The sequence below is a fragment of the Triturus cristatus genome, chromosome 10 (assembly GCF_964204655.1).
Source record: "Triturus cristatus chromosome 10, aTriCri1.1, whole genome shotgun sequence".
NCBI classification, from domain to species: Eukaryota; Metazoa; Chordata; class Amphibia; order Caudata; family Salamandridae; genus Triturus; species Triturus cristatus.
In genome coordinates, this window is record NC_140593.1 from 142,993,985 (window position 1) to 143,020,570 (window position 26,586).

The following is a 26,586-nucleotide window of genomic DNA, read 5'->3' on the forward strand; positions in this document are numbered from 1 at the left end:
TAATTCCTAACTATAACGTGTGTGAAACCTATGGTTTTTTCAGTGAATTTGTACGGTTTTTTAAATGCTAAGTTACTTTACGCCATTCGTGGCGTGCGCGCCCACTTAACGCAGTTCGTTCCGTGCGCGTACGGTGCGCTTCGCGCACCATGCGCGCACAGTGAGCACGCGGTGCGCTTCGCGCACCGCGCACCCACTTTACGCAGTTAGTGCCGTGCACGCACAGTGGGCACGTGGTGCGCTATGCGCACAGCGTGCCCACATTACGCAGGATGGGCCATGTACGCACGATGCGCTTCGCGCACCGTCCGCACACGGAGGACATATTATGCGCTTCGTTGTGAACGGTAATGTATTAATTTTTCCATATTGTGATATGCCATGCACAAAAGGTGCCATTCGGGCACCATTTGCACACGGGGTGGGGAAAGTGTGGACATTTTTTTTTTTTAATTATTTTTTACCGTACGCATACGGTAAGCGTAATCGGCGTTTTTTCGAAAAAAAATAAAATTGAATTTTTGCCTTGGGGGATCTTTTGGGACACCTTAATCAAAGCTAGGTGGTTAGGAGCAGTCTAACCTGCCCCTTTACATGTTTTCAAGCTTTGTTTTTCCTCCCCACCTCAGAGTGCAAGAGAGAGAAAATGGCGGCCGCCGCTTCCTGGTTTCGACCGATTCGAATGTTTACTAAGATCTAACAGCCAATCAGAATCGCGCACGCGCACGTCACCGTACGCGTACGGTAAGCTTACCGTAAGCGCACGGTAAGCGCACCGTAAGCTGCCACAGATATATATATTGATTTAAATGCTATTTTCTCAGGAACTACTGAACAGATTTACACCAGACCTACAAAAGGCACTTCCTTGATCTGTAGACTACCTCTCTGCCAAATTTCAAGTAACTCTGTTCAGCCGTTCGGGCTGTAGCTGTGTCTAAAGGTCCTATGGAAAACTGCATGGGAAGGGGGCGTGGCTTGGGCACCGATGGTGATGGTCGCCTGAGAGCTCGGCTCCGGGACTGAGCCCGTGATTATCCTGTAATTCGGCGGCTGCGGGGCACCCCAGCCCCCGCATTTTGCGGACCGGCCCGACGGAAACCTGCCGGGGCCCCTGGCGTGATCGGCACGAGCGGTGACCCGGCGACAATCGCAGTCCAGGGTACCACGCAGTGCGACCCAACATGGCGCCCGGACTTCTTTGTCCCCCTGGCCAGATCCATTAGACTGGAGGAACGTTGTTGGCGGCGGTGCATCCCCTGCTCTGCCGGCTCCCGGTGGGGGTCGGAGCTGGACATCGATCAGAGCGGTCTCTTTTAACGGGGATTGCACTCGAATGAACGGAGGCCCACACCCTAGCGGATCCCACACGGGGACGGCAGGAGGCCCCGTCGGTGGCCCCACTCCCTACACCGCACTTGGCCACTTTCTCCGGGCCGACCCACTTCCATGGGAGGCGCAACCTTTTGGGGCTGAGAATCGTCCGGTGGAGCTGGTGACATCCACTCCGGGACTCTATCGGCCGTGTGGGCCTGCCCGACCTGGCGACGGCTGCCTCCGCCTCCTCCTCGGTGCCCCCGGACGCCGTGTTGGTGGCGTGAGCCAAGGTTGAGACGATCCAACGGGCCCTGGAGACGGGGATCTCCGGCATTCGACCTGAGGCCTAGCACTCGAGGGAGTCACAGCCGGGGCCTGAACTCGCAGGCGCCTGCTCCGAGACCTGCACGGAGAGCGGCAGGCGACATGGGGAAACCTAGAGGAGCCAAGGGGACTGCCCCAGCTGTCTCGGACTCGGAGACCCAGGACAAGGAGGAACGCGGGGGCCCCGAGGATGCCGGCGGTGCACCACTGCAGCAGCAATTTGATCGAGTCCTAGAGGCAATAGCGACCACGCGCTCGGCCCTCCAGCAGGACATTGCCCAGGTAGCGACGAGCCTGGGTCTCCTTAGAGCGGACCACAACAAACTTTCGGACCGGGTCAAGGAAGTGGAGGGCTCGGTGAAAACCTTGGAGCCGGCACAGCGGACCCTGGCCGCGGATATGAAGGATGCCTTATCCCGGATTACGGTCCTGGAGCAGAGGGCGGAGGACGCGGAAGGCCGTAACAGGAGGAACAACATCCGCGTGGTGGGCCTGCCAGAAAAGATTGAGGATGGCGACATGGTGGCATATCTGGAAGCCTGGCTCCGAGACACGGTGGCCCCGGAGGGTCTATCCTCCTTCTACACCTTGGAGCGGGCCCATCGGGTCCCGGCGAGGCCACCACAGCAGGGACGTGCCCCACGACCGGTGGTGGCGCGATTATTGCACTTCAGGGACAGAGACTTCATCCTCAATGTCGCCAGACATAATGGGCCATTTAAAGTGGCAAACAGCCAGGTGAACATCTTCCCGGATTACACCTATGAAACTCAACGCAGGCGGTTCTCCTTCCTGGCGGTCAAACGCGAGCTCCGGAGCGAGGGTATCCAATACTCGCTCTTCTATCCTGCGAGGCTCCGCATAATTGTCGATGACAAAACTCAGTTCTTCGATACCCCAGAGGACGTTTGTCACTGGCTCGAACTATATAGAGCGGGGAAAGGTGGATCCGGCTCTTCGCCTCGACAGATGGCGGAGCCGGAGCAGAGACGGAGATCCAGGAGGCTTCGGGGTCGCCGTGGCCGCTCGGGGGGTCCCTCAACTGTAGAGACATCGACGGAGCGGAAGGGAGTACTAGAGGTGCTATCAGCGCTGTCTGGTTCACGGGACGCTGCCATTGCGGAGGAAGCGGTCCCTGAGGACGAGGGGGGTCCAACGGACTCCGAGGAATCCGTGCCTGACAGTGACCATACGCCGGTGATCACACCGCAATCGGCGGAGGACCTTCTGGATGGGCAGGGGTAACGGGGTGAGCTTCTTCACTTTGGGTGGGGGCCCGGCGAGGGGGTGGCGGGTGTCGAACAGAGATGCTGACTATCGGGGTAGGGAGGGTGGGGTGCCCTGGATCTGCCCCGAGGGGGTTTATTTGTGACACTGTTTTGGGCTTCGGTTAGTCCTGGTGGCCTGAGCGTCGAGGGCCCACTGCCTCCGCCCGGCCTGCACCTGGCCCTTAAGGCCTTCCTGCGGTGGCGACTGCAGGATTAGTAGGGTATAGTTGTAGAATATGGTTTGGATGGGAACTAGATGGTGCTATTTGGGTCCTGTTCTGGGGAGGGTGGATGGGGAGTTGATTCATATTTGGGTTGCTAAGTTATGGTTGGGGAAAATGGCCGCCATCAGTGCTATGAGGATCGATGTTCTGTTTCTGTTGGGACCCGGATGGGGAGACTTTGCGAGAACAATATGGGACAATGGCTGAGGTAGCTAATCTGAAATGTGTTACTTGGAACGTACGGGGGCTTCACACTATGTCCAGGCGCCACAAGGTCCACGCTTACTTAGTGCGTAGGGGAATACAAATGGCGCTGCTGCAGGAGACTCATCTGAACAAGGCGGAAGGGGCGGCCTTACAGCGTAGGTGGAGGGGGCAGGTCTTTTGCACTTCATACTCTGCGTATGCCAGAGGGGCGCTGATCTGGGTTAGGGCTGGGGTTCCCTTCCAGGTCACGAACACAGTGATAGATCCAGAGGGGCGTTATGTGGCTATTTCGGGGACTTTGGGAGGGAGAGACCTAAACGTTTGCTGTGTGTATGCTCCTAATGTAGACCAGTCTGCCTTCCTTTCCAGGTTATCGGGCTCGTTGGCCCATTGCCTCTCCGGACCCCTCCTGCTCGGTGGAGATTTCAACTCAGTAGTGGATGTAGATATGGACCGCTCGCATCCACCCCTCCCCGATTCTCCGGTTCGTCGCTTGGCTAGGGATCGTCGGGACTGGCAGACTCACTGGGTTCTAACGGATATTTGGAGGGCGCAACACCCCACAACCAGGGATTACTCCTACTTCTCGAGCCTCCATGAACTGCACGTTCGACTGGACGGATTTCTTGGCTCGCCCGAACTGGTTTCAGCAGCGGTCCGATCTGAATATTTGACCAGGACCATTTCTGACCATAACCCCCTCCTGTTGGACCTTGGCTGGTTTCCCGGGGTACCGGCGGTGCCCACCTGGTAATTACGGCCCGAGATCCTTGAGGACAGTGTCTTCAAGGCGGACCTAGGTGATACGATTTCAGAGTACTTTGCGTCCAACCGTGGCACCGCGAGCTCGAGAGCGCTAGAGTGGGACGCTTTTAAGGTGGTGGTGAGGGGGTACTGCATTTCTAAACAGGTCGGCGTGAGGCGAAGTATCCTCGCCGACCTAGAGGCAGCGGATCGAAAACTCCGCGAGTTGGAGTTACGCCGCCCCGGGCGCCCCGAACTGCAGGCGCGCACGGCGGAGGCGAAGGAGGCGGTGGCGGCGGAGGTCGAACGGCTTCGCTGTTTTGACTATAAGGCCTATACGGTTCGGTCCATCGCAGAGGGGGATAGGTCGAGCGCGCTGTTGGCATGGCTGGCCAACCCTACGCGGCAGTCCTCACTGACGACGTCCATGCGCAGGGCAGACGGAACCCAGGTGTACACCCAGCCTGCGATTCTGAGCTGCTACCGGCAATATTACGAGCGCTTATACCGCAGTCGCTCGGCCCGAGACCCTGACCTGCTCGATAACTATTTGCGGCCTTTAGAGATCCGAACAATGGAGCGGGACGTGGCGAAAGCCTTGGGGTCCGACATAGAATTGGGAGAGATCCGTAGCGCCATCAAAAAGATGGCGAGAAATAAGACCCCGGGCCTGGACGGTCTTCCTGTGGAGTTCTATGCGGCCTATGCCGATCTCCTAGCCCCTAGACTGTTGGTAGTATACAGGGAGGCGAGGAGGCTTGGGCGTCTCCCAGGCTCGATGTGTGAGGCATTGGTGGTCCCGCTCCTCAAGCCTGGAAGGGATTCCTCCGATCCGGGGTCGTACCGTCCCTTATCGATGCTGACGGTGGATTATAAAATACTGAGCAGCATCCTGGCCTCCAGGCTGCTCGGCCACATGAGCTCCTTGGTACATGAGGACCAGGCTGGCTTTATCCCCAGGCGTAACACGACCATGAACATTCGCCGGTTGTTCCGCTTGCTAGGGGAACCGCTTGTGGACGCCCCGTGCCCGGTTGTCCTCTCAGTGGATCTAGAGAAGGCTTTTGATAGCCTGGAATGGGACTACCTTTGTACTGTGTTGCGGAGGTTCGGCCTCGGGGAGGGCTTCATCAGGTGGACCAGGGTTCTGTACGCCTCGGCGTCGGCCAGGGTTCGGGCGGGACCGCTGATTTCCTCACAATATCCGGTGGAACGAGGCACGAGGCAGGGATGCTCGTTATCCCCATTGCTCTTTGCGCTGGCGGTGGAACCTCTTGCGCTGCATCTCCGGTCGGGAGCCTATTACACAGGCCTGTGGACTCCTTCAGGCCCGCATTACATCTCACTGTATGCAGACGACCTGTTGCTCTTCCTAGAAGACCCGCTAGATGCCCTACATGGGGCTGCGACGGCGCTCACGGAGTTTGGGGAGGTCTCGGGCCTCCGAGTGAATTGGACTAAGACCTGTCTTTTCCCGGTCCGCAGGGGCACCCCTACCCCTACTCTGAGTAGGGAGATTAGATGGGAACCCGACTGCTTTAAGTATCTAGGGGTGTATGTCTATCATGAACCTTCTGGCCTCCTGGATGGGAACATTGCCCGGGGCATTCGAGCACTTCGAGGCAGTATGGGCTTTTGGGCCACACTACCGCTCTCGGTGGCTGGGAGGATTGCTTTGCTTAAAATGGTGGCGCTCCCCCGGTTGCTATATTATTTCCGGACACTACCGATCTGGGTCCCACCGACCACGTTTCGATTTTTACGATCCATGATTGTCGGATTCCTTTGGGGTTCGGGCCGCCGGTGGGTGGCCCTCAAGACTCTACTGAGGCCGAAGGAGGAGGGTGGGCTTGCGGTGCCGGACTTCGAAAAGTATTATTTAGCGGCGCAGCTCCAGGCCTTCACCCAGGAGATCGCCCGGGAGTTCCGGGGCCCCGAAGAAAAGAGGGGAACAGGCATGGCCAGGCATGTTCTCTCCTTCATAGCGATGAGACAACGGTTGGCTTTGCAGGACTTGTCAATGGAGGAGCGGACTATCCGCCTGTGCTGGAACCGAGCTCACGCCCGGGGCCACCTGCGAACACCGTACGCGCCCGAAATACCGCTGGGGATGCTAATGGCTCTGCCCCATGGGGGTGATTGGTCGCGGCTGGCGACCTGGGAGGACGCCGGTTTGCAGCTAATCGGGGATCTATATGAGGACGGGTCGCTCTTGCCCTTTCAGGAGCTCATCGAGCGCTTCGGGATTCCCCGCGGCGACTTTTTGCTGCACTCGGCCCTTGTTCGAGCGATCCAGGCGCACTGGAGACGCGGGCAGGAGGAACCTCCTTTATCCCCAGTGTGCCAATATGTGATGATGTCTGCGGGCACGGTGAAGGCGGTCACTTGCCTTTACGGCAGACTGATCAATGAGGGGATAGCTCCCCTCACCACTTTGAGAAACCGCTGGGAGGAGGACATTGGCAGGGAGATCCCGGAGACGACCTGGGCCCAGCTAGTGCGGAGGGCCTGGAAGGGCACACGCCACGCCCGCTTTCAATTGGTCCACTACTACGTGCTCCATAGAGCCTATTTGACCCCGGTGAAAATCAGGCGATATTTTGGTACGACTTCGGCGGAATGCCCCAGGTGCCCGGCCCAGGAGGCGGACCTCCTCCATATGCTGTGGGCCTGCCCGGGATTGTCATCCTATTGGGAGGAAGTGGGGAAGACCCTGGAGGAGACGACGGAGAGATCTTTATCGCTTGACGCGGCGGTGGGTCTCCTGCACTGGTTCCCTCATACCCCCAAAAATAAAATTTCTAGCAAGTTCATTGATCTGGGGCTGCTCCTTGCTAAACGGGAGGTGACCAGGAACTGGAAGGCACGAGCTGGTCCGACGGGAAGCCGGTGGCGCAGCGAATTTTTGAAGTGGGCGGCGGGGGAGAGTACGCTCAGATACCAGCTAGCTTGGAGGCAGCGTAATGAGAAGGCACAGGAGGCAGCGCTGGAATGGGAGATGTTAGTGCAGGCCCTTAGGGATTATGGCGCCCCCAGCGACCCTGAGCTTGAGGAAGAGGCTCGCCCTGAGTCCCGATAGACGATTGCACTTTTCAGATCAATTGCTTTCGCTGTGGGTCCTTTTGGAGATCCTGTGGCGGTTGGTGCCGCGCGCTGATGGCGGGGGGGGGGGGGGGGGGGAGGGTTTACCAGGGTTTGGGGTGTTTTAAGAGTGGGGTGTTATTTTGGGTTTATGGGTTTGTTTGGAAAAGCAGATGACGGATAGCGGGTTCTCCGGGCCAGCTTCGACATCCTCCTGAGCCCCCATTGAATTTCGCCGCCCGACCCTAGGGTTGTGGGCTGAATGGCTGTGTAAGTAACTTACGGTGGGGGAACGGAGGGTTGCATCTCATTGATTGGGCGTGATATATAATGTTGGCCGATTATGTAACGATTTACTGATTCCTGCAATAAAAATATTTTAAACAAAAAAAAAAGAAAACTGCATGGGAAAAATGCGTTTTGGGACCCCCCTTTTTTCTCAGCCCCCGCTTGACGAATCCCCCCGAGAGTTTCAGGGTAGGAGCGGAGCGTAGCGCCCCATTAGTTTTGAAAATTTCGCGAGGATTCGTCGACCGGCGCCAAAGTTATTCCAAATAGAATGTTGCGGTTTTCCTATGGAAACAGGGTCCTAACTATAACTACCTACTGGCGACCGCCAGTAGGTAATATATACACACACACACACACACACATATATGTATATATATATGTTTGTGTATATATATATATTATCTACTGGCGGTCGCCAGTAGATAGTTATAGTTAGGATCGTGTTTCCATAGGAAATCCGCAACATTCTATTTGGAATAACTTTGGCGCCGATTGACGAATCCTCAGGAAATTCTCAAAATAGGTGGGGCGCTCCGCTCCGCTCCTACCCTGAAAGTCTCGGGGGGATTCGTCAAGCGGGGGCTGAGAAAAAGGGGGGGTCCCAAAACGCGTTTTCCCCATGCATTTTTCCATAGGACCTTTAGTCCGAGCTACAGCCCGAACGGCTGAACAGAATTACTTGAAATTTGGCAGAGAGGTAGCCCTCAGGTCAGGGATGTGCCTTTTGAAGGTCTTGTGTAAATCTGTTCAGTATTTCCTGAGAAAATAGCATTTAAATCAATATATATATCTATGGGCGCGCTCCGAGCGCGTACCGTAAGCTTACCGTACGCGCACACCGCCGTGCACGAGCGCGATTCTGATTGGTTGTTAGATCTCAGTAAACATTCGAATCGGTTGAAACCAGGAAGTGTCGGACGCCATTTTGTCTCTCGCAGTCTGAGGGGGTGAAAAACAAAGGTGGATAACGTGAAAAGGGGGCAGGCTGGACAGTTCCTGACACCCTAGCCTTTGTCAGGGGGTCCCAGAAGGACCCCCAAGGGCAAAAATAAATTTTAATTTTTTTTCAAAGAGTCGCCGAATGCGCTTAGCGTACGCGCACGGCGTAAACGGAGAAATTCCTCGAGGGGAAATTCCGCGAACTTCTCGTAACTATTACGCGTACCGTGCGCGCACGGCAACATTTTTTTTTCAAAAAGGAAAGCTTAAAAAAAAAAAAATTGTGAGGTAAGGTTGGCTCTTAAAAGAGCCGTTGGGTTAATACAGGGATGGAGGAAAGAAAGAATGGGAATATTATGAGCGTCTACAAACGTGCTGGTCTATCTTATTGTTAATAAGGGAAACACTGGTCTCCCCAAAAACAATAAGACCACAACACGTTGTACACCTCATTGACGTACGGAGCGCATAGCGTCAGCTTACCGTACGCGCATCGTATCACGTAAGCGCACCGTACTTATGACGTACGGAGCGCGTAGCGTCAGCTTACCGTACGCGCACGGAAAAAAATGCATAAAAAAAAAAATTAACCATTCCATAATGCAGGATATAGTACATATATTATTTTATACATAGGTTTACCAAAAATCTCAAAAAAAAATTTGCATTTAAAAAACCGTACAAATTCACTGAAAAAAACATAGGTTTCACACACGTTATAGTTAGGAATTAGCATTTAAAAAACCTTGCAAATTCACTGAAAAAACCATAGGTTTCACACATGTTATAGTTAGCTGGACATTTCACTCGTAAAAAACCAATGAAATTCCCCCGTTATAGTTAGTGCAGGCAACTATAACTCACGCGACCGCAATCCTCTGTTGATGCTAATACTGTATCTTTAGCTATACATATATTACCAATATTTATTTTTCATAAAGACACATATGTCATCAGTGATGTAATATCTGACATCATCAGCAGAGGATGGAAGAAGAAAAGATATTTTCGAAACGCGTCGGCGAGAGTGGTGTTTGACTGTGAAAGGGAGCTGGTTGGCGCCATCTGCACCGATAAAGGGGGCTAGTGCTTGGAGCCCCGAGTTGATGTTCGAGTGCACCTCAAGCCTTTTGGACCCAAGCCTGAGCATTGATATTTGGCGGTGGCCATAACCGCCGAGTGTGCACCACCTCAGTAACCCATGGGGGCCACGGGGGCCAGTATACTACAGCCTCTGCATGTGGAGCATCAATGTTGGATTGAGGTGACGCTTGCCAGCTGAGAACTCATTCAGCGTTCTTTTTTACCCACAGATAATACACGCACGGATTGAAATGCATCTGGCACTGCAACCTCCAGGATGCCTAGCGCGGACTCATTCAGAGCAGCCCATCAGAGGGCGCGCTTATTTTGCATAAAGAGAGACAGCTGCTGGTACGTGCCTATTCCCTCACCACGAGCCCTGGAAGAAGAAAAGATATTTTCGAAACGCGTCGGCGAGAGTGGTGTTTGACTGTGAAAGGGAGCTGGTTGGCGCCATCTGCACCGATAAAGGGGGCTAGTGCTTGGAGCCCCGAGTTGATGTTCGAGTGCACCTCAAGCCTTTTGGACCCAAGCCTGAGCATTGATATTTGGCGGTGGCCATAACCGCCGAGTGTGCACCACCTCAGTAACCCATGGGGGCCACGGGGGCCAGTATACTACAGCCTCTGCATGTGGAGCATCAATGTTGGATTGAGGTGACGCTTGCCAGCTGAGAACTCATTCAGCGTTCTTTTTTACCCACAGATAATACACGCACGGATTGAAATGCATCTGGCACTGCAACCTCCAGGATGCCTAGCGCGGACTCATTCAGAGCAGCCCATCAGAGGGCGCGCTTATTTTGCATAAAGAGAGACAGCTGCTGGTACGTGCCTATTCCCTCACCACGAGCCCTGGAAGAAGAAAAGATATTTTCGAAACGCGTCGGCGAGAGTGGTGTTTGACTGTGAAAGGGAGCTGGTTGGCGCCATCTGCACCGATAAAGGGGGCTAGTGCTTGGAGCCCCGAGTTGATGTTCGAGTGCACCTCAAGCCTTTTGGACCCAAGCCTGAGCATTGATATTTGGCGGTGGCCATAACCGCCGAGTGTGCACCACCTCAGTAACCCATGGGGGCCACGGGGGCCAGTATACTACAGCCTCTGCATGTGGAGCATCAATGTTGGATTGAGGTGACGCTTGCCAGCTGAGAACTCATTCAGCGTTCTTTTTTACCCACAGATAATACACGCACGGATTGAAATGCATCTGGCACTGCAACCTCCAGGATGCCTAGCGCGGACTCATTCAGAGCAGCCCATCAGAGGGCGCGCTTATTTTGCATAAAGAGAGACAGCTGCTGGTACGTGCCTATTCCCTCACCACGAGCCCTGGAAGAAGAAAAGATATTTTCGAAACGCGTCGGCGAGAGTGGTGTTTGACTGTGAAAGGGAGCTGGTTGGCGCCATCTGCACCGATAAAGGGGGCTAGTGCTTGGAGCCCCGAGTTGATGTTCGAGTGCACCTCAAGCCTTTTGGACCCAAGCCTGAGCATTGATATTTGGCGGTGGCCATAACCGCCGAGTGTGCACCACCTCAGTAACCCATGGGGGCCACGGGGGCCAGTATACTACAGCCTCTGCATGTGGAGCATCAATGTTGGATTGAGGTGACGCTTGCCAGCTGAGAACTCATTCAGCGTTCTTTTTTACCCACAGATAATACACGCACGGATTGAAATGCATCTGGCACTGCAACCTCCAGGATGCCTAGCGCGGACTCATTCAGAGCAGCCCATCAGAGGGCGCGCTTATTTTGCATAAAGAGAGACAGCTGCTGGTACGTGCCTATTCCCTCACCACGAGCCCTGGAAGAAGAAAAGATATTTTCGAAACGCGTCGGCGAGAGTGGTGTTTGACTGTGAAAGGGAGCTGGTTGGCGCCATCTGCACCGATAAAGGGGGCTAGTGCTTGGAGCCCCGAGTTGATGTTCGAGTGCACCTCAAGCCTTTTGGACCCAAGCCTGAGCATTGATATTTGGCGGTGGCCATAACCGCCGAGTGTGCACCACCTCAGTAACCCATGGGGGCCACGGGGGCCAGTATACTACAGCCTCTGCATGTGGAGCATCAATGTTGGATTGAGGTGACGCTTGCCAGCTGAGAACTCATTCAGCGTTCTTTTTTACCCACAGATAATACACGCACGGATTGAAATGCATCTGGCACTGCAACCTCCAGGATGCCTAGCGCGGACTCATTCAGAGCAGCCCATCAGAGGGCGCGCTTATTTTGCATAAAGAGAGACAGCTGCTGGTACGTGCCTATTCCCTCACCACGAGCCCTGGAAGAAGAAAAGATATTTTCGAAACGCGTCGGCGAGAGTGGTGTTTGACTGTGAAAGGGAGCTGGTTGGCGCCATCTGCACCGATAAAGGGGGCTAGTGCTTGGAGCCCCGAGTTGATGTTCGAGTGCACCTCAAGCCTTTTGGACCCAAGCCTGAGCATTGATATTTGGCGGTGGCCATAACCGCCGAGTGTGCACCACCTCAGTAACCCATGGGGGCCACGGGGGCCAGTATACTACAGCCTCTGCATGTGGAGCATCAATGTTGGATTGAGGTGACGCTTGCCAGCTGAGAACTCATTCAGCGTTCTTTTTTACCCACAGATAATACACGCACGGATTGAAATGCATCTGGCACTGCAACCTCCAGGATGCCTAGCGCGGACTCATTCAGAGCAGCCCATCAGAGGGCGCGCTTATTTTGCATAAAGAGAGACAGCTGCTGGTACGTGCCTATTCCCTCACCACGAGCCCTGGAAGAAGAAAAGATATTTTCGAAACGCGTCGGCGAGAGTGGTGTTTGACTGTGAAAGGGAGCTGGTTGGCGCCATCTGCACCGATAAAGGGGGCTAGTGCTTGGAGCCCCGAGTTGATGTTCGAGTGCACCTCAAGCCTTTTGGACCCAAGCCTGAGCATTGATATTTGGCGGTGGCCATAACCGCCGAGTGTGCACCACCTCAGTAACCCATGGGGGCCACGGGGGCCAGTATACTACAGCCTCTGCATGTGGAGCATCAATGTTGGATTGAGGTGACGCTTGCCAGCTGAGAACTCATTCAGCGTTCTTTTTTACCCACAGATAATACACGCACGGATTGAAATGCATCTGGCACTGCAACCTCCAGGATGCCTAGCGCGGACTCATTCAGAGCAGCCCATCAGAGGGCGCGCTTATTTTGCATAAAGAGAGACAGCTGCTGGTACGTGCCTATTCCCTCACCACGAGCCCTGGAAGAAGAAAAGATATTTTCGAAACGCGTCGGCGAGAGTGGTGTTTGACTGTGAAAGGGAGCTGGTTGGCGCCATCTGCACCGATAAAGGGGGCTAGTGCTTGGAGCCCCGAGTTGATGTTCGAGTGCACCTCAAGCCTTTTGGACCCAAGCCTGAGCATTGATATATATATATATATATATATGTATATATATATATATATATATATATATATATGTCACATTCTCCGCAGGTTTTTCTGCTCCTTCTCGCCACACACGGACACAGTCCAAGAAGTAAGTGCTATTTTATATATTTATTTTAGATGCCGCAATAACACGTTTCAACTCGCCAAGAGTCTTGATCACATGATATATATCGCACACCAACTTCCTGCCTGCCGATCCTGGCAGTAAACTCAGGCACAGACCTCACAATCTCCAAAGAAAACTCCCAACAAGGGCTATTGCCTTAAATATTTTATGGTTAAAAAAAATCGATTGCTGGAATTTAACGTTTCCCTGTACAGGCCCTTTAATGACAATCTCTGTTTTAAACTCTATTGGTGGTATTTGGGTTATAACGCTTTTTACCATCCCTCTGCGACTGGTCAAAAGCTTTTTGAATGTAATAAACACATTTTCCGAATCACAAACCATGTTTAGAAATGGTTAGCGGTTCAGTCTTTGGAAGGGGCGTGGTTTTTCGGTCTGCCATTCATATAAAAAAATCAGTGCTCTACATATCAATGGAATGAAGCTGGAATTCTGGCCTAAAACTGACTGCAAAGTTGGGGTGGTAAAAGGGAAGGGTTATGTGAATTACAACCATTTTTTGCAACGACAGTTCAATGCAGCCAGTACGATTGAACTACGGTCTTGTACAATCATAAAATCTGTGATCTGAGCTCTATGAATGGTAGTTGGGTTGGAGAGCATTTAATTTACAATAAAGTCAGTAGAGTTGTTAAAATAACTTGTACCATTGTAAATAAACATACAATTCTTCTCACCACAGTCTAGGTCAAAATGTGGCAGATAATTTATCATTCAAAAATAAAGACTTGCAAAATATTTGGTCTATTAAGGAGACAATGATGGTCAGGCATTTAGCATGTATAAACCTTTGACACTCTGTAGACCTCACATCTACTTCAAGCATAAAAACCTAAATCCAACTCACGTGTTTAAAATTTCTAAATGGCACAAACTGGACGATGTCTCGCAGAACCGGTTCGCCCTTGGGTGACCTCAGGATGCCGTCGTCGCCATCCAGCATCTGCATGTCACTGAAGTCTGCGTTCCCAACCCCGACGATGATGACGGACATGGGCAGGTGGGAGGCGTGGACAATGGCCTCTCGGGTGTCGGCCATGTCAGTGATGACGCCGTCTGTCAGAATCAGCAGGATGAAATATTGCTGTTCCAAAAGAGGAAATCAAAACTACTTCAGTATTATTTTCGTCCTTTTCAACCCATGATTTACCACTGTGATGCAAGTACTGGCATTCCATGACAATGGACTTTCCCATTGGTTGTCCATACTTCATGAATAGAAAGCAGCACCGCCCTATCCTAACCTGGCCTGAAAAAGGGTTAAACCATTGTTGTCTGCTGAATAACGTGCATCACCTTTGAAAGGTTTTTAAAAAAATCTTTCTAAGTTGTAATTGTCATAAACTAAATCAACCAGAAAATCACATCATTCTGTGCACCAATAACAATAAAAACATTTGACAAGGAGAAGCATCATAATCTATAAAACATGTAGGTACAGGGACATCTTAAGGATTTCAGGGGCCCTGGGCCAAAGTGTATTTTTTGGGGCCCCTATTCAGAAGAGCTTTGAATTTATGATCCAATTTCATCGGGTTCACGCCCTCCTTGGACAGGTCACTAACAGGCACATTGGTCCAAAGTCTAAATGCGTTTACATCTAATAAAGAGGGATAGAGACGTGTTTTCAATATTATAATACAGCAGCAGATAACTAATGTTAGAAATGGGATTTCTGGTTGGCTGAGGCTTGCGCCAAAGCCAGGCAGAAACCACCACTCTAGTCAGGGTAAGGGGGAAACACACTGTTGATAACCCCTGCTCACCCCCTTGGTAGCTTGGCACGAGCAGACAGGCTTATCTCCAAGGCAATGTGTAAAGTAGTTGCACTAACACGCACAGTAACACAGTGAAACACCATAAATGCACCACACACAGGTTGTTTTAAAAGTATAAATATCTTTAGGGAGAGCATATGCACTTTAGCACTGATCAGCAGTGGTAAAGTGCTCAGAGTCCTATTGCCAACAACCACAGGTCAGGAAAAACAAGGGAGGAAGAAGCAAAACGTTTGGGGATAACCCTGCAAAAAGGGCCATTTCCAACAACTAATATTACTTCAAATAATATTTGTGACCGCTCCCCTTTCTCGTATGTGAGGCCCTGTTTTGATCTAACAGATGTTTTTAATAGATGCTGCATAGTGTTGATAAACATAAGATTTTCTCTGAAAAATGTCTGTAACTGACTCCACTATATCACCCACATTAAAAATAAATAAAAGAAAACAGTATTTAAAACAATCTATGTAAGTATTATTCACGGTGATAAGGACAAGACTCTGCAGAACAGAGCTGGCTCTATCTGGGAACCCCTGAAAGGCTGGGGCCCTGGGCTAAGGGCCCCTCTGCCCAGGCCCTTAAACGTCTCTGAGAAGGTACAGAGCAGAATGTGTTTAATTGTAAGCACGTTGAGGCACACACGCACAAACACACATACAAAATCACCCACATACATACACAAAGACAGGCAAGTACTGTGCTTATCCATCAAGCGATAAGGAAACATATGGAATAATTCGGTGGAAATCTTTTCGCGGAACATTTGATTTCAGTTAAAGTTGCTTACAAATATTTGGGAGTTTGACTGTCTGTCAGGTTAGGAGAGCCTAGTAAACCACTATCAACAACACTCAAACGACATACACATGTTAGACACAGAGCATTTAAATTGCATTCATATAATGCTTACTACCCTTGAAGAGACGTTGAAATGGAAAGATGTAAATAGAGGCTCACCCCTCATTCGGAACTGCATAGAATTATCAAGAGGTAAAAACGCCTGGTGGTAATAACTGTACCGCACTTTGGGGTTTCCCCTTTCCCCTCCCTGAATGATGTCACTTCCTGCTTTTGTGTTCCAAATGTCGGAATGAGGGTTAATGTGCAGGATGAGCTTTATTCCATGTCTCCGACCTGTTTTCCTCCTACTAACTCCTCCGGGCATTCCCTGGAGGAAATTGAGCAGGAAAAACTGCAGATTGGTGGAAAACAAAAACACAGCTCTGAGTCTGGATTTGTAAACCACCACTCCCTGCACCTGATGTCGGATTGGAAGCGACTCTTGCAGAGAGCGGCTGCATTGGAAACTATGTGCAGAAATTCCACCCTCTCCAGTGGGGTAGACCACAGAAGTCACTCAGGATGTCAACAGTAACCAAACCCCCAAGAGCAAAAAAGCTACAATCACACCTCTGTTCCCATAATTCAGTGTGAGCCCAGAACTCACCAAGTCATCTACAAACAGTGGAGCAGCTCACATGAACCATACAAAGTAACCACAAAGAGAACAAAATAGCGTAAGGCAAAGCAGAGGAAGCTGGGGTACAAAGAGTACCCCGGAAAATAAAGGGAAACACACACAACTCGTGAACACACTCAACACTACAACCATCATGCCTCGTCATGAAAAATACATTACAACTCTCTTGTGGACAAAAGATGCCCGTGTTTAAAACCAATAACATGCGTCCTCCACCAGCAGTACATGCATATTGATTTATAGTTCCTTTCAAATGTAGGCATTTTCTGGAATCTTCAAGGCACTTTATCACTGGCTCCACATCCTGCTGAGCTACCTGAATGTGAACTGGGGGCACCGCTGGGTAGATGCAGACTTGATGAGCACTGATGATGTTGGTGTACGTGACTAGTGCACAATCATTCAATCAATCAATTGGTATTTGTAGAGCGCAACTTGTCACCCCCGGGGGTATCCAGGCGCTTTGCTGCAAGTTTCATTTGAAGAGCCAGGTCCTGAGGTCCTTCCTGAAGTGCTTTAGGGAGGGTGCGGTGCGGAGGTGAGGGTGTTCCAAGCTTTGGCTGCGAGTTGCGAGAAAACGCATCCTCAGATGCGGAGGATGCATGGAATCTGTGCGAGTGCGAGGTGAAAGGAGCAAAGGTTTCTGGATGGTTGGTGCAAAGTCAGGCGGTGGTTCATGTAGTGTGGACCTGTTTTGTGGAGGGCTCTGTAGGCGTGGATCAGGAGCTTGAACTGGCATATCTTCTGGACTGGGAGCCTGTGGAGGTCTTTGGGGTGTTGGGTTATGTGAGTCCTCCTGGGCAGGAGGTCTCTCGCGATCAGGTCCTTCACAAGCTGTGGCTTCTTTAGCAACTCACGACTTTAGTCATCACACTATATGTTGAATCTGTTCATAACCAACACGAGGTCAAAGGACAATTTTAGTATTTTGTTTGGCCACCATTTTATTGGTGAGCATGGGCTATAGGGTTTGACTGGCAACCAGCCCTAGCAGATCCCTAGTGTGGGAGTCTCTGTAAACTGTGGCTTCCCACTGCCTTTAACCCCAGTACAATGATTTACATTTGATGTCTCCTCCACCGACCCAGCAGGACTAATTCGGTGATTGGGATCTGTTGGAGTTCATTGGCTGGCACTAGTGTTATGTGACACGCACCACTATCCATATGTCAATTTTTACAAGCCTACTGGCAGTAGCAAATGACCCCAAAAAATGTGTGGCAAATGCACAAAAGGTCCGATGGACTGTTCCCATGAGGACCAGGCTCCAAGAGGTGGGTCTCTTTCTACAGTGATACAGTGGGTGAAAAAGTATGGGATTGGCTGCTAACCTGATTGCCAGCGGAGTAGCATGTTTGCCAGCATTCCTCCAATTGCCTCTTGTGAGCTAGATGTGACATCCTCATCACCCAAAGGTGGGTCCCTTGCCCGCCTGCCACCGGATCCAAGCCATACCTCATTGATGCGGGTCATACGGCTGAACCTGGTCGGGGGGTTCCTGGTGTTCCCTTCTGCAAGGGGCGTCACCTGGCAGTTCCCATGAGGAGCAAGGCAGTACTAATCTGCATAAAGGGTGATTGAGCCCCAGGAATTGGAAGGGTGTCACCCAGTTTAAAGGTATTTTAGTTACCTAACAATACGAGGTGTTTCCAATTTGCAAAGATGCTTTTTCGAAAACTTCACAAAGAAGTTAAAAAGTTTAGATTTAGAAATCCTGCGGGAGGTGAGTCTTGACGGCAAAAACTACTTTCTGCAGACACGTTTTTTTCCCAGCAGAAGTTTTTGTGGATACATTTTCTGCAAAAATCTTTCTTAGAGCTTCCACCCAGAGGTGACATTTTGAAAAGGTAAAAATCCTTGCATTTCCATGACGTTGTAAAATCGATTAACTTCACAAATTATTGCCGGCAGAATCATATTTTTTAACATACGGTTAAAAATCTAGCTAAAGTAATAATGAAGAAGCTCGATTTTTATACTGTACCCCACTTTCTGTTGGGTAATTAATTGCAGACAGGGCGTTGAGAGCTGTGAGATGTGACTGCCCTCTGTCTCTGAGAGATTAGTGGCCAGAGCCTTTTCATGAGCCAACGTTCCAAGCTCCATAAATGCATAGATTAAATAAATGTATAGATTGATTTGGTCTGTAGTTTCTAGTCAGATCGTGTGACAAACCAGGGGTGGAGAATACACTATTTAGATGTGTGTGAAGGGCGAAGGAAGAGTGGCAATGCACTGCGGTGGGGGGGGGGGGGGGTAGGTGTGGTAGAACACGAGGGGGAAGGAATATTCACGCCAGATTTGAATAAGGGCACAATGTACACTGAAGAAGTAGTACAATTTTATCCAGGAGGAAAACTGCACAGCATCGCATAGCAGCAGCAGTGCAGACACACTCCCTGGGCCATTTTATCGCCGTTTTAGCGGCAGGAAACTGCAACTAAAGCTGCGATAAGGGGCTTGATAATATGCCCTTGAGAATTCCAATAGAAGCCCAGGTTCTGGTGTGACGTACATCAAACCTGGGCATATTATCAAGCCCAGATATCCTTTACTATGCAACCATTACAATGCGATACTTTTACATCGCGGTTTTCAAAACGCAAGTCGTTACAACGACTTGCGCTGGATGGCGCTGTACACTAAGTAATAGTTTAATATACTATTCCAACACCTTCCCTACTGTCAACACAGACCGGAGTTGGAATAGTAAATTATACTATTCCAAAGTCCAGCGCCCCCAGCACAAGACGTTGTAACGACTTGAGAAGTAAAAACCGCGATGTAACATACCGCGTTGTAACGGAACGCGTTGTATCGTCAAGCCCCTTATCGCCGCTTTAGTGGCAGTTTCCCGCCGCTAAAATGGCGATAATGTTATCGCCGTTCTTGATAATATGTTCCCCTGTTTTTAATGGTAAAGCCACTCATGCACGTTGAAGGACCAGGCACAGGGAGTCTTCAGAATGCAGAGATTGTGGGGTGAAGCGGGTTACATCACAGCATGGGTCACACGGCACTGAGCTGAGACACTTGAGGGATTTGTGGACTCGCCACTGAGGATTGGATCTTTCCAGCACACAGTGTGGTGTTCCTCAAGTACAGTCAGCTGAGGGAGGAGTGGGAGCTGGAAAATGGGCAGATGGAGTTAAGAACAGGCAGGGTCTCCTGCCCTGCCGAATTTGCTGCCCAGCCCTCCTTAGAGATGGAGGCTGCCATGTTTGCAATGGCAGAGCTCCTCCCACTGGAACCCTTGACCACCTTAGGTCCTCCGGTTCACAGTGATGGGCGCAACACCTTTTTTAGCGTGTAGTGACTGTCAGGGATTTTTCCAGCCTGGGACTATCATGCGACGCATGTTTTTTTGTGGTAGGAATATGTTCCTGATGCATGAGAAGGAGGAAGGTGGACACTGGTAAAATTAGCATCTGCCACAACCTCACTCATCTTTGTGCTGTCAGCGAACGGGCACTTCCGCTTGAAATCAGGTGCACTGCCTCATTATTCCAGCGTCAGTGCTTATTTTGGGCCAGGGTTTGCTGGTTTTAAGCATCAGCACCTATTTAACATTCACACATATTTATGAGAGTTAATCACATGATGATATTGTCTTCCAATATTTACATAAAACACACAAGCAGAGAGTTCAACAATCCAATATATATTTAAAAAGTAAGAATACTAGCATACAGACAGCTTTGGGTGACCTGGAATAGGCTGCATTTTCACATTTGTAGGAGTGCACTGGATAGTAGGTAGCGTTGGCACTGGAATTAGGCAGGGCTGGCAGGGGCAGTGACTGGTGCAAGATGCAGTGATCTCCTGAGATATATCTTGGGACCCGGTACTTATTTTTCTACAAATTAAGCACTGTCCAGTGTTCCTCAACTTTGGTGCAGTGCACCACAGGGGAAGGAACAGCAACATCACAATGTGCTATTCTAAGGCCAGAGTGCGCAGGCAGCTCTGCGGCTCCTCGCTCCTTTCCTCTGTACCGCACAAGGGGCTAAACAAACATCAAGGTCCATGTGGCTTCATAAGAAGTGGGACCCTTGGACAGGGACAGCAATTCACTGAAATGCCAGGAGTAGTGCAAGTGACATCAGGCGCCCTTTGACCTCCACTTTCACTCACACACACATACACACAAATTCCCACATGGACAATCTCTCATATGTAAACACACTCTCACCCGCAAGCACACACAACATACATTTAAAAACATTTTTACTTACCTCAGCTGCCATTGAAGGGCATATTCCAGCTTATTCCATTATTATTATTATTATTATTAATATTATTATTATTATTATTATCATTATTATTATTATTATTATTATTATTATTATTATTATTATTAAAGAGCATATTCCAGCTTATTCCATTATTACTCCATTTTTATTACACTATTAGTGAATAATATGTTTTATTTATTCACTATTAGTGTAATATAAAATTAACAGAAAATAAAGAGAGTGGAGCCCCAGCTGCCCCTGTGTTCCTGGCATTGAATTTGCCGCCTCTGAGGCCAGGGGTCACAAAGATAGTGCTAAGGGTAGCAAAGGGCAACCAAGGGGTCACAGCTGCGACCCCTGGCAACCCCTAAATGACATCCATGCCTTTGTTACTAAAGTCTTTCCTCTCTGCCCTTCCATAATGAAGAGCTAGCAGCTTCAAAAATGTCTCGCCATTTGAAGAGGGGTAGGGCCTTGGAAGGGGTGGAGCCTCGTACTGAGAATTCCCCCTCCAGTCCACTCCCTTTTAGGAAAAAAAAGAGTTTGCTGAAGCTGGGGCTGATGTTCTCGGGTGTTTGCAGACCACTTAATGGAGATCTGCTGTTCAAAGCCCCTAAAGACGAGCTGAAACCCACTCTGTGCAGTTCGTTTTCCCTGCCACTGAGTGATATTGTTTTTCACCGTGTGACCGTGTGATGGGAGCCAATACCGTGTGCAGGCGGGCAACTAGAGCAAAATTTCGGGGGGGGCTGAAAAAGATTTCGGGGGGGGCTGAAAAAGGTTTCGGGGGGGGCTAAGTCTTCCAGCCATAGGCAGAGTGGCTGTAAGAAGGGGTGAACACACAACAAAAGCCTCATTAACGAGTAAATGGTCTTTTAAAGACCTGTTAAGTACTCGGGTGCGGCTGCAATCAGACGGACGCCAGCCCGCGAGGCTATCTCAGCCGGGCTGACGCACATGACGGGGGGGGGGCTGAAGCCCGGTGAGCCCAATGGGTGTTGCGCGCCTGACCGTGTGACACATGGTGGCACCCTATGAGTTGGTAGATCTGGGAATGGCGCACCCATCGTAATACGGGGAAATATGTTTGAAAGTTCGGGTGGGTACCTGATCCCAGGTGTACGGATTGTCGATCACGCTGCTGAGCCCTGCTCAGTGGCACTCAGTGTCTCCTCCGCAGCAGGCACAGCCGCGCAGCTCGCCCGCCTTATCTCTCGCTGCTGACGAGCAATCAATGCGGAGCCCATGTTTCACTCAAGTGCCTGTTCCTTTTTCTGCCCCTTGACGACTAATTGCATTTTCTGGCGTGGGCGAGCGTGATTATTTTCCAATTAAGAGAGGCACTCTAGCATTCAAGTGGCCTTGTGCCACCCTGCACCCCCTGTGACTGCCACGTGCCAGTCATATTAAAAACTGGGTGAGAGATCCCATTTTGCCAATTGATAACTGAGATCCTTGTCTAGCCTGTCTGGAGAGGTGCCTCAGAGGCACTCGTCCCAGGAGTATGGCCGCCGGCCAATCTTTATTTGTCCAATTGCTCCAAGAGCGCACAGGAGGGACTGTGCACCTGCACCTTTGACTTTTTTCTTTGTTTCTCACCGCAACGAAAATACTTTGCGTCGGAGGAACTTTTTGTTCACATCACGGCAAGCGAGGGTTGTTTTCTACTGCTCCTGCCTTTTAGGAGCGACTATACAAGCACTCCCAGTGAAAATGCCTGCAAAATCTTTGGAAACCGCCCAGAAATGTACGAGTTTGTGGCTGTTTCATGCATTTTGCATAATTTCCGAATAATACCCCCTCCTCCCCCATTTCCCTCCTGTAGTCTACACATTTTATATGGAAAATCCACCAGTTGGCAGATAATTGCCACTGGCCATGATCATACCTGCACGCTATCATTGTAAAGTTCAATGCATTCTGAAACTGTGAATCAGGATGCTGAATCTATTAAATGTTAGTTCATAACTGTGCCAAAGCCAAGCGTTAAGCCAGAGTTCAATTGGGGCATCGAAATAGATCATGTGGCCTAACTGCTAGAGCGGTCGACCTCGAAACTGGGGAACTGGGTTCGAGCCCTAGCAGGGAGGATCAACATCCTGTTATTATTGGCAAACAACCCAATTTCCCTTTGCCTAACAAATTGAATGTGTCCATCTATAATGCAACTGGTGCTCATGTAAAGCGTTCTGATACCTTCGGATCGAGTTTGTGTTATATAAAACTAAAAAAAATAAGAAAACTCACAAATGGCACTAGTGCTAATACAAGTGCAGAAATAATTTCTGCTTGTGAAGGATCCTGACAGGTGACACAGAGTCAGCATAGATTGGATGGTTCTAGAACTTTATTGTAACAACAAGATTTACACAGTAAGCACTGGGTATAGAAGATACAGTCTTCCATTGGGTGGTGGAACATAAGATACTCTTATTCCCTTTGTTAGCTCTCACAGGACAGAGTGTAGCATCTGCTTCTTATGGTTACCCTCACTTTTTGCTGATGTTTCACTGTTTTTCGACTTTAATCTGGCTGGGGCTCTGCTATTCAGGACCCCAGCCTAGCTGCTTCCTCTCTAAATTGATTCCATGCACCTTAGGTACACCACAGATTGGATTCTGGGGTGCCCTTATAAGTCCCTAGTATATGGTATACTATGTACCCAGGGAATAGGTACCCCAGAGGCCTAGCAGGGGCTGCAGAATGTATTATGCCACCCCTGGGAAGCGCTCCAAAATGACACCACAGGTATGCTACTGCAGCCTGAGGAAGGTGGTGCATGCACCCCTTACTGAGATATAGGTTCACTATATCTCACCCTATCACTGCACATATAAACCTATCAGTAACCCCTATGGCAGGCCTTATCAATCCTGAAGGCAGGGTGCTTGGTTTTATGTGAGAGGGTGCCCATGCATGAGCAGAGCCCCTCTGCAGCCTTCGGAATCTATTCTCCGGGGTTGTCTGTGATGCAGCCAGACCATATACTCTTAAGTGCATTATAACCTTGCGGTAAATGTTAACTTGGGGATGGCTGCACATAAACATGTCGTGTTTGGTGTCAAACACTTTGGAATCATACCCCCACACCAGTAACTGGTGTGGGAGTATGATCCCACCCTTCTAGAGGGAGAGACATGACAGCACCGGTATACCCAGGTACCAGCTAACAGAGCCCTGGCATCACAAAATGGATGCTGCCAGCCCCAGACACAAGTCTGGCCTCCTGCTGCTGACCAAAACTCTGGCAGGGGAGGCCTGGACAATAGGTTTCCTGTCACAGGGAGGTGTTATCACCTCCCAGACAGGCTTTAGTGGATTAGGGCGGGGTGGGTGCACTCCAAGAGTGCTTTGAAGTTCAGCGCTGGGGGCACATTTGGTGTCCCTCTGCATAGTCCAGTTCAAACCGGTTGTAGGGGCTACCAACCCCTGCTCTGGTGCGAAACTGAGCCACCCCTCATTCCTGACCCTCCCATAGGTGGGTCCCCAGAGTATGTCCAACCCCTTCCTTGGGTATAAGAAAGGAACCCCTGCCTACAGGACTTTAGATTACACCTGGACGAAACTCTGATACAGAAATCCCGGAACTTTGACGATCTACACAACTAGATGACTGAAGAATCTCCCTTGGAGTAAAGGAGTTACTCCCATGCAAGGCAGGCACCAAAGACACATCTGACCGGTTTGCATCTCCGAAGCTCACGCCGGACTCCGAAGTATTTGCAACACAGGAGGTGGATTTCCAGACTTCCCAGAGGTTGACCCGAGTCCCCAGCAAGGCTGAGACCCGTAGCCCTCGTGGGTACCATGTAACCCGAATTCCTGGACACATGCACATTTGTAAGTGCATTAGCTTCTCGACGTTCCTTGAGGCTGTGCATTGGGTTACTTGTAGCCCAGACCCCGAGCACCTTTTCCACAGAAGATTGCTGGCCTACACTCCACGAGTGTTCCGTGAGCCGGCCCTTTGTGTTTCTGCTTGGGGTACCTTTGCGATCCCTGGCCCGTCAACTGGTGGGTCCCTGTGAAGGAAACTTTAACTTTAATTGGGCTTTCCTGGTTGCTCCAGATGTGCCCTGACTCTCCATTGCTTGGAGAGTCCCCAGGACCTTGTTGGTCTGCACCGAAGCATCTTTTCTTTTCCTGCGTAGGTTGCTGTTGCCAAAGCTTGTTGTGTCCAATCCGGGCACTGACGCTGCAGCACTCAACATCCTTTGTGGGACAGCTCGAATCCAGCTCCTGGTTGTGCTCGACGCCTCCTGGTCCTCGTGGCTGAAGAGTCAAGCTTCCCCTCTTCGCGCCTGAAGCACCCGACATCTGTGGGCATTCGTCTATCGTGCCCCTGGTCACTGGCAAGTGACCCAGACTCTGTCCCCTCTGCTTTCAAGTTCTTCACATCTTTGATCCAGGCTTGGATCTCTTCGGACACTTCTCCTCCCCCAGGCAGCAGCACTTTTCAGTATCCTGCCATTGAAAACGACGACGCGACCCGACACCATTTGACACACACCATGCCACAAAATTCAACAGCACACCACATAATTAACCTCCACTACATACACTCCACAAAACAAAATCCCATTCCACATAATTACACTCCATAACACACAATCCCACTGCACATAATTCAAGTACACTCAATACCACATAATTACTAGCTATATAATTACACAGCACACTATGCCACATAATTCCACAACACAAACCCACTCCCCTACACACAATTCAATGCCACACAATTCCAAAATTAACCAATCAATCCAACCCACATCATTCCAATACACACCACATACATACACCCCATAACACATAGGTAAAAGACATTGCCATTTCCAATGTCAATGGCTCCAACACAAACAAATGCGAGACCTATTGCATTTCCAATGCTTGTTATATGTCCTTCAGGGTGTGTGCTGAAGGTGTTCTTGGGTTTCCCATTGTGCTTACAGAACGCACCCCCCCCCCACCTTTTCTATGCCCCACTGCGTGGTGGCGTTGCATTTGATGACAACATTTAATAAATAAACTAGGCCAGTCCAAATGAAGTGCCACTGACTCGTCTTTTCTGATGTGGTTCTGTCAAGGGGATAATTCCCGTCCCATTGTCAACAACACCGCATCCAGCAGCAAAGCAAAGGTCACTGTATGTAGCAGGTGAGGCCCAGTCCACGCAATATCACGTAGGGCAGCTGCAAGAGTCTCCAAAGTGACTATAGCTATGTTGTTCGAACTGAGCAGAGAGTTTTATGTGTGACTCACATAGCGATGCGTGAGCCATGTTTCTTAGGTCTCCCCTCCACCAGCCTGTATTCCCAGTGCATGGCACAACAAGCATTGGCATAGCCAATAGGTCTCGCCTTTGGGACCTTATAAGTATTTAGTTATGCAGCACAATATCATTGGTGCAGCAACATCATCTGTTGCAGGGGTAAACACTTATAAGGTCCCAAAGGAGAGACCTATTGGCTATGCCAACGCTTTTTTTTTATGGACTGGAGCCGCACATCTCGCATAGACATGGGTCGCTTGCCAGTCTCCTGTTACATTACAATATTTTAATATAGCAGTGTCTACATTTTTTCAGAAGCACTTCGATTGTAGAGTTTGGGCAGATGGAACCATATATTGTACGCATTAAAGAGGAAGGACGTCTAGAGATCCAGTAAGCTTAAAGACACGACTTAGCACGTTGTTTCGAAAACAGCCAATTAATTATTCACATCAAGTTCTGTTTTGGTATTCTGCGTGCCCATTTTCAAAACATTTATTGGCAGGAGGTCAATGCCCCACAGGTCAAGTTGTCTTTAGACTTTTTTTTTTTTTTTGTATTTGTGTACTTCTTGAGTGATTTACTTTATCGTGCTGGGCACCCGGCTGCTACTGACCAAACTTTGTTTAAAATGCACGGCTTATGGCTGATATCACCCTCTTTTTCCTTATGCAAGTTGAGAGGCATGAGCCAGGAAGGTTCACAGCACTAACTCCAGGGCCTTTAAGTGGGATGACAAAACTGGGGGGGGGGGTGTCTCAAAGGGGTGTGGCCAATGTGATTAGGGGCGTGGCTTA

At 50.1% G+C, this 26,586-nt stretch overlaps 1 protein-coding gene across 2 annotated transcripts in view; it reads right to left on the minus strand.

The window, feature by feature from the left end:
• CPNE4 (copine 4) overlaps nucleotides 1-26,586 on the minus strand; it is a 1,366,646-nt gene that overhangs the window by 79,870 nt on the left and 1,260,190 nt on the right. For both annotated transcript variants that reach the window (XM_085630665.1, XM_085630664.1), the window contains exon 15: nucleotides 13,872-14,108. In XM_085630665.1, coding sequence (XP_085486791.1) covers nucleotides 13,872-14,108 — 237 coding nt within the window. The remainder of the gene's footprint in view (nucleotides 1-13,871; nucleotides 14,109-26,586) is intronic.